The following is a 21,743-nucleotide window of genomic DNA, read 5'->3' on the forward strand; positions in this document are numbered from 1 at the left end:
ATTATCTATTTTCATATTTAAGTTTACTCATAAATTCCAGAGCAATATTGAATAGATTGGAAGTCTACCTCATTTTCCCAACCTTTTGCTAAATTTAAAAATTAATTTTAACTTTAGTATGATATTGATTTGCCCACATATTTGCCCACCCTCTTCACGTGGTAAGTATATAAGATTATTACTTTCTGGGATATTATTATAATTTATTAAAAGACAGAATCATGTAAATAATATTTAAAGAGGATAGATATAATGATGGGAAATATATTTATGATAAGTTATAAATATGTTAGAAATATTGATTTATATTTAAGTAGCAAGTAACATAGTTATTAATCTTAATTTTATAAATTGCTTAAGTTTAGATTTTATTCTTGTAGTAAAAATAGCAAAACTACCATGAGGTATTTGTCTACTTTTAATATATTTTGGGATATTGATTTAAATATTAATTTGGAATATGTAATTGAGATCTTATTTTCCAACAGTGTGCTCTTCTTTTTCAATTATTTTCCTTGTTAATCAGTTGGATTGTATTATGAAAGTTGAAACATTTTTTTTACATCTACACCTCACTATTTATAGTAAATCTTACATTCTTCTCATATAAAAGGTTAGTAGAAAGTTTTGCTGTATATTACAACCAAATGACCATGATATGTATGGAGCTGTCTAATAAGCCTATATTTTGTTAATTGAAGTCTGGTTTGTTCTTACATAGAATATTTTATTTAGCAAGAAATTTAAAATAGCAATAAACCTCTCACTACCTTACGTGAAAGGCCATGAGAAGCTACTGTCATAAATGGGATACTTTTATTGTGCGTCTTTGCCATCAAAACATTACAGAGACCCTGAAAATTACAAAGACATTGCACAATGTCACAAAAAAATCTTACCAGAACAGTCTTTACCACCAGAACCAAGCACCTACAGTGTAATATTGCTAAGAGTGAGTAGAAAAGAATCAAATCATTTATAATGTGATACCAGCCTCATTTGCTGTAATAGCACCAAACTGAAGGTATTAGAAGTTTAAGCTTTTTTTTTTTTTTTGCTCAAAACCTCTTTTGTGTTTCAGCTTAAGCAGAGTTCTTGGCATCCTGCCAGTTCATTTTCAACATTTCAAAGGCGTTACCTTACTGAGAAGCAGAAGTTGAACTAAAGTTCCAATTTATAAAACAAAGGAGATAACAGGCATGTGATATGTGGTTTCATGCAATAAGCACCAATTACATAGTATGTTTGATTACAATTAGAATATCATTAAGTTTTGTGACTAGGTAGTCATTACATATTAACTATTAATAAGACTTAATTATTTTGTGTGATAAATTTAATTTAACAGTTAGATAGTAGCGATGCATGTTAAGAAATATTGAATTTTTCATTTACATTTTTTAATTGAGCTTCCTGCACTGGCTTTTAATTCTTGTTAGACACAATAATAGCAATTCATAAATGCATTTTCTTTTTTTTTTTTTTTTTTTTTTGTCTTTTTCGTGACCGGCACTCAGCCAGTGAGTGCACGGGCCATTCCTATATGGGATCCGAACCCGCGGCGGGAGCGTCGCGGCGCTCCCAGCGCCGCACTCTCCCGAGTGCGCCACGGCTCGGCCATAAATGCATTTTCTTCTGTAGTACAAAAGAGGTAGTTAGCAATATCAGATAAATTGTAAGGTTATAGGAATTTTAACAAATCTTATAACAGATTCATGTTATTTTCATATTTACATGCATTTCATACAATTAATAGATTTTGCTTTATCAATTTTTTGTTCAAGTTTTACATTTTCTCAATTTAACAGTGATTCTAAGAACATGATGTGTTGCATGTACCAAATGTGGTAGATAAGATGTGAACATGATTTGAACATTTAAAGAAAATTACTTCAGTAAACATTTATTAGAGATAATCGTTGGTCTGGGCTGACCCCGTGGCGCACTCGGGAGAGTGGGGCGCTTGGAGTACAGCAGTGCTCTCGCCGCGGGTTTGGATCCTATATAAGGATGGCCGGTGCGCTCACTGGCGGTGCGGCCGGTCCCAAAAATGACAAAAAAAAAAAAAAAAAAAAAAAAAGAAGAAAGAAAGAAAGAAAGAAATAATCCTTGGTCATAGCAGAAACACATTTTATACCTGAGATTAAAATCTTGTCTTGCAACCTTGCTTTTATACTCACCATAACACATTTAAGTTTTTGAAACTTTAAAGATGACTCATTTGCAGACATAAATTGGTTCTACTGCCTGCAACCATTTAGGTATTATATCCAGTATAGTAATTTCAAGAATAGTAACTGAGAAAATAGTAAAGCACGTCTCTTCATCCAGAGAAGAAAAAGAACAGAACATTAAAAAAGTGAAAAGTCTTTTATTACTTAGCTGTATTTTTTAACCCAAACTTTACATGAAACCCATGAGAAAACTTATAATATTGCATTCTTCATGATAATATCAGTTTTTCTAGTTTTATGACATTTTTGTCTCTGACATATTATTTGATTCAGATCAAGTGTTGCTGTTAAAATGTATTTCAGAGCTTATGGTGATGAAACGCTTACAAGGAATTTTAGGAAATATTCAACCCTTCAGAGGATAAACCTTGGAAATAAACAAACATCAAACAAATTAATAAAATCAGGCACTTTGGGTCTACTGGATTTGTCACTACTGTATTTGTCACTACCTCTCAACATCTGTTCACTTGAGCAGCCAGAAGTACCAAACTCTACTTCCACCTTGCCATAACTTTCTGTCCTTCCTCTGGAGTGAAGACCTTGCTCTGGGGATCTCAGTTCCCACTAGCACAGTGAGTGTCTTAGTCAGTTTGGGCTGCTGTAACAAAAATATCATAGACTGGCTGACTTAAACAACAAACATTTATTTCTCACTGTTCTGGAGGCTGGAGATCGATCAGTTAAGTTCTCAATGAGGGCTGTCTTCTCACTTGGCCTCTCCTGGGTGCATGCACACACACACAGATCTTGTGCCTCATCCTCTCCTAGTAATGGCTTTAATCTCGTTATAGGGGTTCTAACCTCATGACTTCACCTAAACCTAATTACCTCCTAAAGGCCCCACCTTTAAATATCATTCCATTAAGGACTGGGGCTTCAACGTGTGAATTTTAGGAGGGCACAAACATTCAATGCATAGCAGCAAGCTTTCTGGGTTTGACAGGAAACAGATGGAATTAGTGCTGAATTTCACAGGGTGTGGCTGCCCAATGAGAGCACATCATACAGAGCCTTCACTGTCCTTGCTGACTTTTATCATGTTCAAGATCCTGAAAGAGACATGAAGACCTTATGGCAGAAAACTAGTTTCCCCTTTTCTTTCTTCCTCTTCCATAGACATGGCACCAGCGGATCTATGTTGTTGCGTTTACTATGGGTGCACATACATCTTAGTCTAGACTAGCTTGGCTACCTATTGGTTAAGATACTTAATTCTTAAGAAAGATCAGTCCAACAACTTGAAATTCAATCAGACAAAATTTTGTGGCCATAAATTCTTAAATCCTCTGCATTCTGTTATCTAGTATCAGCAAAGTAGAGACAAGGGACAAATTGTTGATGCCTTTACACTGACTCAAGCCAGTTCATAGTGTGTGATGATTAAAAACAGAAAGCAGGGCTGGTCCCGTGGCACACTCGGGAGAGTGCAGCGCTTGGGAGCACAGTGGCACTCGCGCCGCGGGTTCGGATCCTATATAGGAATGGCCGGTGCACTCACTGGCTGAGCGCGGTGCGGGCGACACCACACCAACGATTGCGATCCCCTTACCGGTCACAAAAAGACAAAAAAAAAAAAACAGAAAGCAGTTTTCTAATATACTGGGCTGTAATAAAATGATGTATAAATGTCAGTAGTATTACTAGTTACACTTAGATTTTAATGAATCTGCTAGATTTAATCCTCAAACATTAGTTAAGTCATTTCAATTATCTGAGCTTCAGTTTCCTAATTTGTGAAGAGGGAGAGATGGATCTACATTCCTATCACTACAAATTTAGACATGGTGAGGTTAGGATTTTAATTATGTTTTTTTTTAACAATATTTATCACTCATGTGGTATACACTAAGCATTTTTCTAGAAATTTAGAATATTGAATTGAATAAAGCAAGCAAAAACACCTAACTTCGTGGACCTTAGCAAAGAAAATTGATAATAAAATAAAGTAGTAAAATACATAATATGGGAAACAGTAAAAAGAGCTAAGGAGAAAAAAAGAAATTGGTAGAGTGGGATTTATCAATCAGCTATTGCTGTAATAATTATGCATCATAAACATCCCCAAACTCATTGTCATGCAATAATAATTTTCACGTTGACTGGAATCTTCTGACCCAAGCTGGTTTTAAATAAAGATGTCAGCTTCAAAGAGCAATGCTTGAGACTGTGGTATGGGTCCAGTTATACTTATAATCTGGATGAAGAGGCAGCAACTGCAGAGAAGAAACCATCTCACAGTGATAGCAAGAAGCACAAGAAAACAAGCCCAATGACAAAATGAAATTTCAAGTGTTCATTTACACCACATCCAAAAAAGTCATGTGGCTAAGCCAAATATCAGTCCATCAGTATAATGCACTCATTTTTCATGGGAAGGGTTTTAGAATGAATGTTTGCTAAATAATGTAAGCCATATTAGAAGTACATACTTGTAGGTGAGATTTCAGTTAGTGTGGTAGGAGAGAGACCCACTGCAAATATATGGAAAGGACATTCCAGGCAGAGTGAACAGCAAGTGCAAATTCCTCAAGCAAGAGTTCTAGAGAATTCATGGGCGGCACAGAGGCTAACGTAGCTGAAGTGGAGTAATTAAGGGGGAGAATGAAGTAGAAGCTGAGGCCATGAAGTTAACAAGAAGCCAGATGTTATAGAGATGTGCTGTCCAATATAGCAGCCACTTGTCACATGTAGATATGGAGCATTTGAGATGTACCTAGTGCCACTGAGAAACCAAAATTTTAATTTTATTTATCTTTAATATAAACTTAAAATAAGATACTCAATTCAATTATTGGAACTTATAAATAGTTTTGCAACAATTTGGGTATGTGAATCTACTTAATTCAACTGTACATCGTATAAAATCTAAAGGTAGAAGAGGTTTTCCAGATATAAATCTAGTGTCTGATTGGAGATATACTGTAAGCGTAAAGTACATACAGGTTTTTAAATCTTAGGACAAACACAAAACATGTAAAATATCTCATTAATGATTTTTTATATTGATTACCTGTTAAAATTATACCATTTTAAATATATTTTAAATATAATTTAAATATATTGATTTAAATATATACTGATATATTTAAATATATTTAAATATATTGCTACAATTAATGTGATTTTTAATTTTTCAGTATGGCACTCAGAAAATTTTACATCGCACAGGTGGTTTACAATGTATTTCTATTGGACAGCACTGATATAGAGCCTTATAAGAGGCCTTAAGGAGGGGTTTGGAAAGGGAAGGAAGCCACTGAAGGGTTTTGAGCAGAGGAGCAACATACTCAGACATGTTTTAAGAGAATGATCCTGGCTTCAGTGTTGACAGTAGATTGAAAGGGGTATAAAAGTAGAAGCAGGAGGATCAGTAGGAAGACTATGCAATAAACCAAGTAAATTTCATAGAATAACTGTCGTTTCAGATCACTTCAATATCCATTTATATAACTATTAGCGAATATCCTTTAAAGAAAGAATAAATGACATATTCAACATACAGTAATCAGAATGGATTATATTAAAACCAGACATTGAACTTATAATTAAATTATATTATTTTTTTCTGTATTTCAAATGATTTCAAAAATTTTTAATAAACAACTCGCTGACTGTATTTTTAAGAAATATATGCAATTCTAGAACACACGCACATAAACCCTTAACCACAGGGAAATATTACATGTTTGTGTGTAATGAAAATTATACATTTTTTTCTAATTATGGGTCAAAAGAGTAATACTGCTTAGTTTTAGCATGCTATTCAGGTTTGTAAAAGTATACATATTTATATTTTTCTCTAAGTGGCTTCAAACTTGCTTGAGTAGTCATCATATATTGAATAAGAAAAACCAACATAGTTTTCAGTAAGTTGTTTTAAAGTCATTAAAGAAGTAAATGATAGTTTTGTATTTTCACTTAAGTGCTTTCAATTATAGTTGTTCAGTTTAAAATAATATTTATTGTATAACACTGGTAATAAAGTATTATTAGTGCTTTTCAAACATAAAAATGATCGAGGCATGTAAAAATATTGCAATATTTCTAGAGAGCCAGAATCTACTTACATAGAACAGCTTAGAAAGCATCACAAAACATATAATTAAATGCACTTATAATTAAATATGTTTCATAGACAGTATACAAATGAGTAGTAAGAGAAAAAAAAACCTCAAAAAAATTAAATCATCACAGTCTGTTGAAGAAGTAGAACCTAAGGATCAGATAATGTTTAATTGGTGTCTATACAATGTTAAAACATATATGACTAATTTGACTTACTGTATTTATTCATATAAATTAGTTTATTTCATGTTTATAGCTAACACATAGTTTATAGCTCTGCACTACATTGTGGATAAAACAAACGATTTCTTCCCCTCAGATGAAGATGAAGGCTTGATAAGAGATTCTCCTCTTTAAAGAATTATTTTTAGCACTCTTTGTATCTCAAAATGCTTCATATGAAGCCGGATTAGAAACATTACCTGTTAGATACAAGTTATTCAATGATAATCCTCTTTGTTTAGGCATCTTTGATTTTTCTTGGGCCTGCTAAAAGTTTTGTAAGATTATAACAACAATTATCAATGTGGTCATCCCATACTATAAAAGATTTTTATAAATTTTTTATACTTTTCTGTGATTTTTTCAGACATCATAAAATGATTACATTTCATCCTAAGTACTCTTGAGCCATCAATGCTAAAACAGCTGTCTTATACATTATTTTCTTACCATAACCAAAATTTCTTTTTATGACTGCTTTTTAGAATTATTTTGAAAGATCTTTATTTATCTATAAATTTGGGGTATATAAAAATTCCAGGTCATCTCTTAATAAACCAAAATTATAATTTCATTTGGGTATATGCACATATTTTAAAAGTCAGATTCTGAAAAATCAAATAATTGAGTTAATTCAATAACTGGCATTATTGATGTTTATGAAACAACTTTATCACTGCTATATTTATATGACTGATCATCCCTCTTGGTTTCTCAGAAATTTTTATGAAAGAGATTCATTTAACCTTCATTTCCTAAGTGTATATATAGAATTATGCCTAATAATATATTCCTTAAAAATAATATCGTTATTCATGGAAAAATGTGATTGTATAAAGCCACAATAGGAGACAAAATAGCCATGGGCGGTACAATATATTTTTTTCAGTAATTTATGTATGATTTGAGGAAAGAGAGATATTCTGAGAGGAGAAAGAATACTATTAGAAAGATTAGCAATTCATGTTACTTACAATCAAACTTTTCTTATGGCCAGTAATGATTATGTAATTAGTAACTGTCAAATTAAAGAGAAACTCAGTGTGTGTTAAGAAGTCAAATATAGGCATCCGTTAATTGACTCTTATGACTTAAGGGTCATAAAAAATGCTGAGATTTACACATAACTTGGCTGTTCAAATTTAGTACAAAAATGCACATTCAGTGTTATGGCTAATTGGCAATAAGCACACATCTAATTTAGTATTCCACATAGCCATTCAAATTCCCATGGTACATGGACTGAATCCAGTTAATTGCCACAGCCAATTTTGCTTATGACTGAACATACAGTAGAACTAAAATCATTAATTGAATTATCCTCTAAATGTGCCAAAAGATATATTAGTTTTTACTCTCTTGGTAGTTTCTCTCAGCATAAATTGAAAAAGAAAATTCAAATGGCTGCAAAAAAAGTCAAGGTATTTCAGATATTTAAAAAGTGTGCAGTTGATTCTTAGCTAATTTAATGGGCTAGCTTCTTTACAAAATGGGCAATAAGAGTCTTAGAAAGACAGTGTATTACAATAGAGTCCAAAATTCTGTGACTTCAGAAATGTTAAGTAATTGTGGGTACATATTTTCTTCCTCTGTTAAATAAAATGATATTTAGAATACATACTTATCCTAGGCTTTCATTCATTTAATTTACAATTATCTACTGAGTATCTACTGAGTGTCAAGTATGAATTCAGGTGTTGTACAGAACTGCGAGGAAAGCAATATTGTCCTTGATCTTATGGAACTTACATATTGATAAGTGAGATGAAATACACACAACTACAGTCAAATGAAATATATCAAAAAGTGATTAGGTGGATGGGACAGCTAGAACAAAGGACTGAAAGCAGGAAAGGAAGGTTAGAGTTTATGGGACAAAGTTCACCAAAATGGAGAAAATGTCACAGAGAGGAATAGGATCTTTATGTAGAACTTTGTAAACCGTCATACAAGTCTGGATTTAAGGAATGAAAATGGGATCTTTTAAAAGGTTTAAACAGTATAATAACATTATCTTAAAGTAGACACTGACAGGTCAATAAACTAGTAAAGCGCTTCTAAAATTGACTAGGTAGTGACCATGACCTGGAAAAGAGGTAAGTGAGTACTGAAAGAAGTGTCTTTTCTACACATCTTGCTTTGGTGGTGAGGAATAAAAATGGCAAAATTTTTAAAATACAACAACTTATTACACATTAAAATAACTATTGGTATTATTAGTAGTTTTTAAAGTCTACTATTAAAGGAAGAAATTTGAAAATTGTACAAAGTATAATGAAGGGAGAAAGACAGCTCACTGCAGTATGTAAATACTTTTAAGAGTATGCAAGACAGATTTGTTAGAATCCCAGTACCATTTTACAAGGACAATACCTGTCATATTATCAATATAATTTCAAAAAACTTAAATTTATTTTTCATTGATTGTAAAGATTTTCACTAATAATGCATTTTCAATTTGATTCCAAAAATAGATAATGTATAGTGAGTTGGTACAGCAAGTTGCCTGCTTCTATTATTCATGGCTTAGTGGAAATTCAGGTCAAAGATTTTTGTATTTCAGTTCCCAGAGTCTGTGTTATGCTTTATTATCAGTTTCAGCCTGTCCGTGCACAGACAGAATTCAGGAATCAAGGCCAGCACTCAGCAAGAAGTAAGGCTGTACTTAGGTAGCAGGTATCAACCACAAATAAACCACATTCAGAAAAAAGATTTTGGAGCCTGAACAGAAATGACAAGAGTGGAAAGCTTTCATTAAGCAAGTAGTCAAGTCAGAGTCAAGTCAGGAGTGACAGAATGGTGTGATGAGTCCTGGCTGCCAGTTTAGCTCTGAGTCTTAAGAATAATGCCAAAATGGGGGTGGAGGTGGAGGGGAAATGGTATTTATCAAAACCATCTCTGAAAGTGGGTTTAAAAAATTCTTTGGTGTACCCTGGGATGGACAGGATTGGGCTGGAATAAGCTTGTTCTGAAATCAACTCTAAGCAAGGTGACAGATTCAGACCCTGGTACGCATCACTATTTTTTTTTTTTTCTTTTGATGCTGGTAACTTAAAATCAGAAATTCAGTCAAGGTTATGGATGTAATAATTGTTTAAATGTTCTAACTCAGCTTTCTGCCTCTATAGCAGCCATTTAATGAAATCTAAATAATTTCTCTTCAGGGATCATTTCATTGTGATGATAGTTAAAAGAACAGAGTTCCTTGATTTTTAGTCTGTACTCATATTACTTCCTGTTCACAATATGACCCATCTTAAAGTCTATGCAGGAATGCGTACCTTTTGCTTAAAAATAGAACCCTTAAGTAAGAAGATTTGGGAGTCTATAAAAATTAATACCTTTGCTACCAAGAACCACTACATTATTTCCTCTAGTGTATTTTCTCTTTCTGAAGATACTAACTTATTTAAAGTATATTTACCAATTATTTTTCATTTTATTATTATACACATATATGCATATTAATGTACATATATTTATGTAGTAAAATACACCAGAGACTTTTATAAACATAAAAAAATAACGTTATCTCAAGAAGTTTATATAATTCTTGCCAAAAGCATATGTCACTTTTTATACTGGTACGGTCCAATGAATCTTCATATATGGTAAAGTGATATAATGTATATTTTTAAAACTTGTCCCAGACTCATGTTTTCCATCTTAAAGTACTCCTATAGTTTAAGGAATTTGGAAATTAAATATCTACTTCAACTCCTTCATTCTTTAAAGAAAAACAAAAAAAAGAACAAATCTTGAACTGATAAACAGAAACTCAAGGCCACATTATTGCTACTTGGCAAAGTTGGGACTCCAATCCAATGGCAAGTCCAGTGCTATTTCCAAACTAATACTTTGTTTATAAGCAGCAACTACAAAATCTCTTTTCTATTATATTCTTTCACTTTTATGTGTGTGTATGTGTACGTATATGTGTGTGTATCTTCATATTTTTTAAAATTGAATATATTTATGGGGTAGAATGTGATGTTTTGATATATGTACACAATGTGTATACAATGAGTAATTAAATTAAGGTAATAAATGTATTCATCATCTCACTGTTATTATTTTTTTGTGGTGTGAATGTTTGAAATTTACTCTTTGCTATTTCCAAATACATTAACTATAGTCTCCATACTGTGCAATAGATCTCAAAAATGTGTTCCTCTTCTCTAACTGAAAGTTTATACCCTTTGAACATCTCCCTATTGCCTCTTCATTCCCACCACAGCCTCTGGTGACCACCATTCTATTCTCTCTTGCTATGAATTCAATTGTTTCAGATTTCACATGTAAATGAGTTAAGTGCATTTGTCTTTCTGTGCCTGCCTTATTTCACTTAGCATAATGTCCTCCAGGTTCATCTATGTTGTCACAAATGACAGAATTTCTTTCATTTTTTTAAGTTTGAATGCTATTCCATTGTGTGTGTGTGTGTGTGTGTGTGTGTGTGTGTGTGTGTGTGTGTGTGTGTGTGTATATATATATATGTCACATTTACTGAGACTAAAAAACATCAAAATTAGAATGTTACTGTTGGGAAAGGTACAGTAGTATGAGAAAGATAATTAGCTTTATGTTTACTATTTTTAGGATATGAAATATATTTTTGCTGTTGTGTTTAGTATTTTTTGTATGCTCTGCTTATGATATTTTTTTTAACAAAACTCTTATAGCCTTTGTTATGTTCTAGAATATTCCTTTATTAGAGACCGAATATACTCAAGGAAAATGTTTATGAGTTTTCAACAAAATGTCTATAAATTGTGGTTATCAGGTCAAATATGAAAATACCATACTCAAAATAGAAATTGCTTAGCACATGTTAGGATTGACAATGATGGAATCAATGTAACATATTTTTACCTCTCAATATTTCAACAGTGATTTGAAAATAGAAAAAACCTATGTTCTTTATAAGTGTTCTAATAAAAAGCTAAATATTGAGCCCAACTTTGGCTAATTTCTTATGCATGTTCCTGATGCAAAAATTACATAGTAAATGTATTTTTTAAATAAAAAATAGATAATTTATAAAGTGCTTTAAAAACAAATTATTGTACTTTAAGACATTACTAAATATGCTTATTTGGGGATCCTTTCCTGAGCTGTGAAATGAGATCTTCCATTATTTTAGACAAATATATTTTTAAATGCAAACATTTACCTGTCATGATTAAGAGCAAAAGTTCTTAATAACAGAGAGCTAGAGAGTACAATTTTGAAACTGACCTTTCAAATCCAGATCTTGTATATAAGCAATGACCAAGTAAATTTTTACAATGTTTTAATGTTTCTTATTAATTCAAAATGGAATGTATGTTAAATTTCCCAAACTGGAATCTACTGGATTGTCTTTCCCTTTCTCTTATTAAACAGCGGGTTAATTTATCAATCTTAAATCAACTTACAGCTTACCAGGAATCTTCCAAAAGTTCATAGAAAGATTTGTGTCGTATTTTAATTCTATTTTTCTACTAACTTTTTGAAGTTTCCTCATAATATTTTAACTCTGATATTTCAAATATACAAAATTTATAGAAAATAAGCCAACAGTTCTCATCCCTGACATTTGCCTCAGACTGTCTCTGTCACTCTGTTAAGAAAAGGGAAACAGATTCAGATTTTCTTTGGGGTATTCTTTTTTTGTCAAAGAGAAATCATTACACTGAGAAAATACTACAGTGTATTATTATTACACTATTGTTAAAATTATAAGGAATTCTTACTCAAGACTACTGCAATTGTGGTCAAGATGACCGCAACAGAGGAGAGATAGAGCTCAACTCCAGGTAAAAGGCAAGTGGATTTTATAGCCAGTGAGCAGAGCCAGGGGGATCAGTGGATGAAAAATTACTCAGAAGAACTTGGTTTGACTTCAAGGGTAGCAGTGTTCTTGCTAAACTGGCTTAACAGGATTCTCGCTAACGGTAGGCTAAGGACTTAGACCACAATGGTGGAAGATGAGGAGGAACTTTGTCAGATATCAATGGTGATCAGAAATCAAGGGTGGGGGAATTCCACTAAACTGATACAGCAGTATTCATTGCTAATGGCAAGCCAAGGACAGGGCCTAGGCCAAGGCCTAATTGAAAAGAAGACTTAAAGGAGCCTGACTAGAGTTTGGTCAAGAAGGGAGCCTTTGTCACTTCCCTTGGTTCTCAGTGGCACCAGAAACTTTCTGAAAGGCTATCGCTTCCTCCACACCCAGTAAATGTCATATTTCTATATTGTCACTATTCACATTTCACTGATTTTTCTCTTCTACTCTTCTCAGATAAAAACGTGTTCTTCCAATAAAGTCACTTATGTTCCTTCTAATTTGCAAAAGAATATTTTAATTTAGACTTGTAATAAGATTTGGGGACTCATAATTCCTCAGAGATGTTTCTGTAACTTTGTATTCCATGTAGTCAGGAATTTATTTTCCCTACGCGTAGAATAAGGGGCACAAAACCTAGGCCAAAAATGCATTCATGCCTACTTTTTATCTTTTATGGGTGTAGGTGTGTGTGTGCGTGCATGTATTAGCAATTGCTGCTCTTTCCAGTTTTGCTTATGACATATTCTTCCGTCCTCCCCCTTCCACTATTTTTTTTAAACCACTGAAGTTTACTTCCCCTGTACAATGTTTTAAGCCTTTCAGAATGTGAAAAGTCCATGTATTTTCTGTAAATTTCAATTTTTGATTTACCTACATGAAATATGGCTACATTTTTTGGTCTCTCCACATGTTGCTTTGCAAGTCTCTCCTCCTTTGTCCCATAGTGGCTCAAGGCCAATTCTTCTATTTCATTAACATGGTAATCTTTTGCCAGTGAATAGATATTGTTGCTTGCTACTCTTGATATTTACAAATCATATCCTTTACAGAAATTCAGTTTCGGTTTTATCATAGACAAGAGTTATCAATATTTTCTTGCCTCACAACAAAAATATATTTTTCAGTGTGGTTTTCTGCATAGTATGTATTGACTACAGCACATATCACATTCAACATCAGTAACTTTAAGTTGAATTCCCACTGAGTTCATCAGTCAGGCAGTTAGTGGCAATTGCTTTCTTTTATAGAAAAACTAAATCTTACCCTAAGTTTGCAGTTAAATTTTAATAATATAATGCACTTATGTATAGATATCATATTGTGAACTGAGTATGACTGTGAGTCACCAATTAACAGTACAATTGGCATATGGGATTTTCATATGAAACTATATTTATATGCAAATATATTATCCATAAACCTCTCCCTAAAATCATATAATGCTAAAGAAATTGTATTTCATGTGTATTAAGAAGCAATAAAATATTTTTCGATGCAGATGTAGTTAGCTTTTGACTTTCAATGCCAATATGTTTGACTTTTCTTACAGCTTTTCCTTTAATTAATTGTGTCCTTAGATTCTTCACTTCCCTGGCCTTGAAAAAGTTTATTTTTTTTTTAATCTTCTCTTGAAAATATCTTCTTTTCAATTTAATTGAACAGCTGAGTTGGAATGTAATGTATTGTTTAATTTCTAGTCAATTCAATGTGCTGTTTTCGAGTTTTGAAAACACTGTGTAAGCCATTAAGGAAGTAATTTGACTAAGAGACATAGTAATTCACAAGATGCAGATTGTTTGGTGGAGAAATCATCACATAGAACATTTCAATACCTTATGACCATGAGGGAGAACATAGAATGTTGTGAGAGGAAAGAGCAGAGAACTTCACCAAGAATTGAAGGGTGTGGAAAGGCTGTATTTAGGAAGTGTAAGGCTTAGTTTCAGAGGCAATCAAGTGAAAGAAAGGGCAAGCATATGCAAAGCTGACGAATGACCATAGACAAAAACATCTGTATAATATTTACACACCTAAGTGAAAGATGCAACACTATCTATTGAGCCAATACTCTTTTGTAGAACATTGAGTTGTTTTGAGTTTCTGTTATTATAATAGTAATTCATTAAAAGTCCTTTATATAAACCTTTGATAATATTTCTAATTATTGTCTCTGGATAGGTACCTAAGACTGAATTGTAGAATCAAGATTGTAAAGCTTTACAAGGCTCTTTATCTTCCTGAGGAATAGTTCCAATAATATTCCTTTCAATAATGTATGATAGGGTCCATATCACCAAAATGCTACCAACACTAAATATTATAATTTTATTTCTGGATTTCATTGGGAATATAGTGGATGTTGGTTAAAATGGCCCTAGTTTCATATCCAAGCCCTACAACTTAGTACTACCATGAGCTTGACATCTCTTACCCCAGATCCCTTATCCATAAAACAGATTACACATTCCTCATAAGGTTCCTAAAACTATTAAATATAATAAAATGTATATTTTGTTGTATAGAAAGTATTCAATAAGTATTTCCTACTTGTGTGTTAAATTGGCATTAAAAACATTCAATAAAGCATAAACAGGAAAAGGACTTTTTAAATGATTATTTCTGCATTTGTAATTCAGGTTATAATTCTTACATTGTATACCTGATTATAAGCAACAGACATAAAAAAAAACTGTACATAGTTAATTTTTAGGTTATTAGGGGTGGTAAAGAAAATGTTAAATGTTAGACAGTGAAAATTGATAATTTGGTATGGGATATTAAGTTGTAATAGTAAGTTCTGAATTATTATTTGTAACAATAATAGTCAGTATAAATACCAGCAACATTTAGCTACAACTTAATTCAGGATTATGCTTTTATGGAAAAATAAAAAATATAATTTTTTCAAATAATTGTATAGTCAGGAAATTGAGACCCAGAGAGGTTATGATATTTGGCATTTGTTCTAGGTCATAGTTCTGGGGTGCAGCAAGGCTAAAAACCATGTTTGTGTGTTTTCACAATTACGTTTTTTTCAAAAAATGATGTAATATATTCTGTGTTTTCTCTTAAATGTTATTATAGAGGTCTGGTTTAGAGAACTGAAAATTGATAAGGAGTCAAAGGAATTTATTAATTTTCAAATTATTTTTTATTAATTAACATGTCTGGTTTAATAAAAATTGGAAATGTGCATACTTTTAAAAAATCATCATTTAGTTGCAAAGTTGCCATTTCAACTTATATTTTATACCTGCTTATTCAAAATATTTTATGGACAAAATCATTATGTCCAGGACAAGTTTAAAAAATGACACAAGAACCATTGAGTTCATTAGGTTTCATCCTAACCTCTCACTTTATAATGTGAGTTGTTCGAAAAAAAGTTTCTACACATGTAGACAGTCATCAGTTTAATCGATGGATATTTTTGTCAGATTGTTAAGAACAAATTTAATTCTGAATGTTCCTTTATGTTTTAATAATTGACCAGATTTGAATGTTCTCATATTAATGATATAGAATTATGTAATGAAACATTTAATAACATGTATTTTCATAAGTTCTGGTACCACATATTAAATATATGAAATTTGAGTTGTTACAGCCTCTTTCTTACAGTCAAATAAAAATTACTAATGTATATACTAATTACATGATTATTTATCATAAAGAAAAGGTCTATAAATATTTTATTATATTTTACAGATGCTCCCAAGTTTATATCAAACCAAACAATTTATTACTCTTGGGAAGGAAATCCAATCAATATAAGCTGTGATGTGAAATCAAATCCACCAGCATCAATCCACTGGAGAAGAGAAAAATTAGTTTTACCAGCTAAAAACACCACTAACTTAAAGACATATAGCGCAGGAAGAAAGATGATATTAGAGGTAAGTCTTCATGTATACATTAATAAATTGTATTATTTTAGCGGTTGTGTACTATTTCAGAATATATTTAAATGTCTTCATATACACATATATTGAAATTCTAGTGTATATACTTCATATTTATTTACTTAAAATAGATCAATTTTATGCATGTAGATCATAGCCCATTAACGATTAATGTCTCAGTATTTACTTATATAGAAATATGGGTGTATAGAAAAGACCATTACTTTTCATGAATTTTCTTTTGTAAAGAAAAACAACTGTATCAGGAAAAATGTGAGGAGAGGGAGTTAATAATTCAGCAGTTCTTGACGGCGAATAGTTTAACTTCATGTTGACACTTTCACTGATTCTGCAGTTATAACTTTGTTTTCCTCAGACTGGCACATACAAATGCTATTTACTGATAACACATTTACAGCTCTAGTCTATGTTCTTAAATAAATGAAATTTACTTATTTATTGACTCATTTTATTTTATTTTTAAAATTAATTTTGTGGATAATTGTTTTTTACTGCCAAGTGACTGGCCTCTAAATACTCTTTGAATAAAATTCTTCTTATTTATTAATTGCAGATTGTATGTATGTGTGTGTGTGTGCGCATGTGCATGTGTCAATTACCAAAGTTTGTAACAATGATCATCAGCCCTTCCAATTTTTGAACAAGTGAAAATCTTCTGCATCCAGCCTTATTTAACTGAAAAGATGCTACATTTTCCCCATGAATTTAGTATAAATTAAATAAAGATATGTTTTAGTATAATATCTCATATCTGTACTTCATTAAGTTCGGGTATTTTCGTTGGTGCCATACAGCTCTTCTACTGGTAATGGGACTTAGTAAAATGTTTGGTTGATAGAAGGATTTTGTCATCATATCTTCAAATATTTGAATAGCTGACTGGTAAATAAGCTATTTTGTCTAAATCAGTTTTAATTTAAATCAGTTTCTTTGGAATTGTCATTTCACCAAGACATTTGGGCAGATTTAACCTTAATTTTAGGTTGTTATTTTACTTAAAAACTGAGATTAGATTTAACTTCGGTTTGAGGTAGTGTATCTCCTGGTCTGCCATAATAAAATAGCACACAACTGAAATTTATTTTCTCAGTTCTGGAGGCTGAAAGTCCAAGATCAAGGTGCCAGCAAGGTTGGTTTCTGGAGAGGACTCTTTCCTCAATTTGTAGATGGCCACCTTCCTGCTGTGTCCTCACACACCCTTTTCCCTGGGCGCACGCACACACATGCACACACGCGCACGCGCACACACACGCACACAAACAGGAAGAAGGAGAGAGAAAGAGAGAGAGAGAGAGACAGAGAGAGACGCTCTAATGTCAGTTCCTTAATTACCTCGTTAAAAGTCCTATCTCTATATACATTCACAATGGCAGTTAGGGTGTCAATACATGAATTGGGGATGGAGGGGTGGTGGACACTTTAGTCCATAATAGGTAGATTTTAAGTTTATACTTAAACGACAGACTAATGTATAATTTTTGCTTTACCTCATCTTAACACTTTGGAGTTTCTGGGACCACTCATAATCCTTCATCGTTAATGTCAAGAAATATTTTATAAATACAAAATTTAAATATTTTATGTATATAAAAATCTCATGCTGTTTGAGCATCTGCCTAAATGACATTCTTCCACACCCCGAAGTAAAAAATAAGTAATTTTTGTTTACTTTACAAATGGTCAAATTGGTTAAAGCATTGATTTTGAACATACACTTTTTAAGTGTATACTGTTTTACATGAATTACATTTACATCCTGAATAAAAAATATAAATGTGTAAATAACACAACTTGAAAAGAAACTACAACAAAATAATAACAACAAAAAAATAAAAAGCAGTAATAATCATTACTAATTTTTAATTACTAGCACACATAGTTGCTTGGGATAATAAATTATTTTCATAATAATTATTATGATATGCACATATATGCAAATTCTAAAAACATAATAAAGTACAGAAAACAATCAAGTTTACACTTAATAATAAATTGATCAATAATAAATTGCTTTAATTGATTGTAGAGTTTTTCCTTTTTCTTTGATTAAATACATATATATTCAAACTTTTAAATTTATGAATTTTAAAATATAACCAACTATGATGTGTACTCTGTGGGTTACTGCCAATAAATGTATCCATAAAGAAAGATCATCAAAACCTTTTTTTTATTTTTTATGTGAACACAACCTTAGATAATAGCACAGCTTTTCAATTTTTGGGCAAAAATGGACTGCAAGAAGTTTCTAATAGGCTGGTTGGAACAATGTTTTGTTTTGGATCATTTGTATTATTGTTCCTTGTCTTGAGTATGAACGCTGACTGTTAAATACATGATTTTTTCACCATGGGATACATAGAAAGAGGAAATCAATTTTTTGAAGGCTTAGAAAAAAATTAGTAAGCCTCTTCATTAACTTTGTACTCAGTTTACTTTGATGTTCAAAACTATATTTGTTCATTCATTATATTCTTCAAAGCCTAACATCATAAATTAAGTTGAATTTATTTAAACTGCGTATTTAAGTATGAAGAAATTGTCTTATGGGTAGATATGATGTGCCTAATACTTTCTGGATAAATATCAGCAATGATTTGTACATTTAAAACATTTAAATATTTTTTACTTAATGCATTATAATGTAACTTTGGGTGTATTATTTTATATTTCGATAAAATTAGCTAATATTTTATTGTGGTAGGGTTGAGTGTCTTACCACTACTAGACTTTAGTTTCATACTGCTTTCCTAGATTACACCAAATATGCTTCAGAGCTTGTGATTTGGCCAGGTTACGTCTAGAGCTGTGTTTTGTTTTTATTTTTTAAAATCTGTGCTATCACGGGTATTTTCTCTATTTGTTAACCACACAACATGAAAAAAAAAAGAATTACTTATTTAATGTAGAGTTGTAAAGCTTGTATCAATCGATAGCTGAACTCCCAGAATTAACAAAAGAAAAAAAAATGAATCAAACCTTGTAAAAACCATTCCACTGAAAATGGCTATGTTTAAATTATTAATCTTAAGGAGCTGTGCAATAGTCACAATTCTTTGTTGTGGCTATCCTGTCTTTGCATTGTATTGATTCAGCAGATGCATTCTTCCCTTTGGAATATACAAATAACTTTCTTACATGCCTGTAAGATAAGAAAATTTTCTTTTGTTAAATCCCTTTCTCATTGGTAAAGTTATTTTAGAGTTAAATTAGCCTAGTTTATTAAAAGCTGCATGTAAGAAAAATAAATATTTGAATCACTTAAGGAATACTTACATAACAGCCATTAAAACTCCTAAGCCTTAAACCTATGATTGTTCCTAGATGGACAGCTGACTAGAAAATGAATGACACAGCTTTTTTGTACTCTTTCAGAATTACCATCTTCAATGGACCTCAAAATTGCACTCTTAGTTAATAGCCTCCCATTACCACAAAATCATTTTTTCCCTCTTTTGGGACAGAGTTTAAATTAACAGCAACTCTTGTTGTAAGCATATTCTTTCTTAATAATAGTTACTGGGATAGAAAATTATATCTATTGCTATCATCAAATCACTTTTCTCAATTGATACTTCAGAATTTCTGTACATTAGAATTACAGGGTTGTTCCCAATGTTCACCGATAGTATCCCCCAAGGTTAACTTAATTATGGATTTCAAATGTGTAAGGTCTGAGGTCAGCAATTTTCCACCTACAGTGAAAGAGAATAACAGGAATTTAATGAAAATGGAGGCAAGATACTGCTATTACGTATCAAGAAAAAGTGCCTGTCTACGGGGATTGTAGCACAAGGGCAACGTTTTCTTGCAAAGTGCCTTCCCCCAAAAATGTTTTTTAGAATAGTTCCTCATCCTTTGTTAGTATTTTATGTTCAATAAACTCGAAAGGGAAAGAAATCTCACATATTTTGAGCCTTTCTTGAACTTTAAAACTGCCTGGTCATAGATTAAAATGTTGAAAACAGAATTAACAATGTTTTTGGTACAAACTTCTTGGGTTATTTTGTTATGGGGGGTTTTAATTTTTTTTTATTGTACATAGTTGATTATGCATATTTGTTGGGTATATAGTTGACTATCAATACCTGTTTGCAATGTGTGATGATAGCTTCTTGTTTTGAAATTTATATCTGCATTGACTTAAATCTATTTTCTTTTTCACAGTGTGTACCACCTTTTGAGCTGTGCATATAGGATGATCTAATGATTTTGCTATGCAATAGATGCATCAAAATGGTGGCATTTATCCACTTAATGAATTAATACATATGCTATGATTCATCTGTTTCTGTGGATAGCATAGGTTCATGGATACATCTCAAAAGGATTTTTATTACTTAGTAATGCTTAGTTGATAAAGAAAAAAGTTATGACAAGGAGTTTTGGGGTGAATAATGGAACACATGGGCAAATAATAGGCATACTTGAATCTATCTGAAAACTTCTGTGATGTTTTAGAATTGTAACTTTTACTATTATAATTATTTTAGATTGCACCTACATCTGACAATGACTTTGGACGATATAATTGCACAGCCACTAACCGTATAGGAACAAGATTTCAAGAATATATTCTTGCTTTGGCTGGTAAGTATAGCACAATAATTTTTGAGATCTTATAAAATAGTTCTATAAGCAAATAAAATTTCAAGTTGATAAAATACCATCATCTAATTTTAAATGCTTATAAAGAATATCTTATGCATTTTAATAAGTCATGATACAGGTTACTATTCAAAAGAAAGAGCAAGTGTTTAAAAACTTGGAACAGTTGTGCGTTACATATAATGAGGACCTAAAATGTATTTATTGATCAAGATTATTTTAAACCTTGATTGCAATTTCCACAACTTCGTAAGTGAGATGTTTGTGAAAAAAGAAGGGAATGTATATTTTAAGAAATCAAATTATGGGCCGAGCCGGTGGCGCAACCGGGAGAATGCGGCGCTGGGAGGGAGCACGGCTGAGTGCTGGTCACGAAAAAGACAAAAAAAAAAAAAAAGAAAAGAAATCAAATTATATTTCAAAGAATGTAAGAATCCTATTTAAAAAATTAAAAAATAAAAATACCCTGAGGAAAAAAATGAACTATCATTAATCTATTTTAAACTTCTTGACTTGAAAGTTTACAGTCATCTTAGTTTGAGAGGAAAATAAAAATTTAAGGTGTATAACTTTTACTGAAAAATGTTTTTTGTGTATATAAAAACATTCTAGTTATGCCCCTAAAATTTAATATCATGTAGAGTAAAAATTAATTTTAAGTAGAAATCCAGCTATGTTTTTTTGCTATGTATATGTTTTTACAAGACCTATAAGGTATCTAAAAATACACTTCTTATAATTTGTGTAGCTTAGATGGAAGAATGTGATGTGGTCTCTTCTAAGACTAGGTAGGAAAATATGCAAAAATTACTGTAAGTGTTATGATTTTTCGGTGACAGTCAGGTACAGGAATCCAAA

The 21,743-nt window shown here is 31.7% G+C and overlaps 1 protein-coding gene across 1 annotated transcript in view; it reads left to right on the top strand.

Moving 5' to 3' along the window:
* NCAM2 (neural cell adhesion molecule 2) overlaps nucleotides 1-21,743 on the top strand; it is a 254,884-nt gene that overhangs the window by 111,665 nt on the left and 121,476 nt on the right. The window contains 2 exon segments of the mRNA XM_063079012.1: nucleotides 16,063-16,250; nucleotides 20,771-20,867. Coding sequence (XP_062935082.1) covers nucleotides 16,063-16,250; nucleotides 20,771-20,867 — 285 coding nt within the window.

This window comes from Cynocephalus volans, chromosome 1, assembly GCF_027409185.1.
Source record: "Cynocephalus volans isolate mCynVol1 chromosome 1, mCynVol1.pri, whole genome shotgun sequence".
In the NCBI taxonomy this organism is placed as follows: Eukaryota; Metazoa; Chordata; class Mammalia; order Dermoptera; family Cynocephalidae; genus Cynocephalus; species Cynocephalus volans.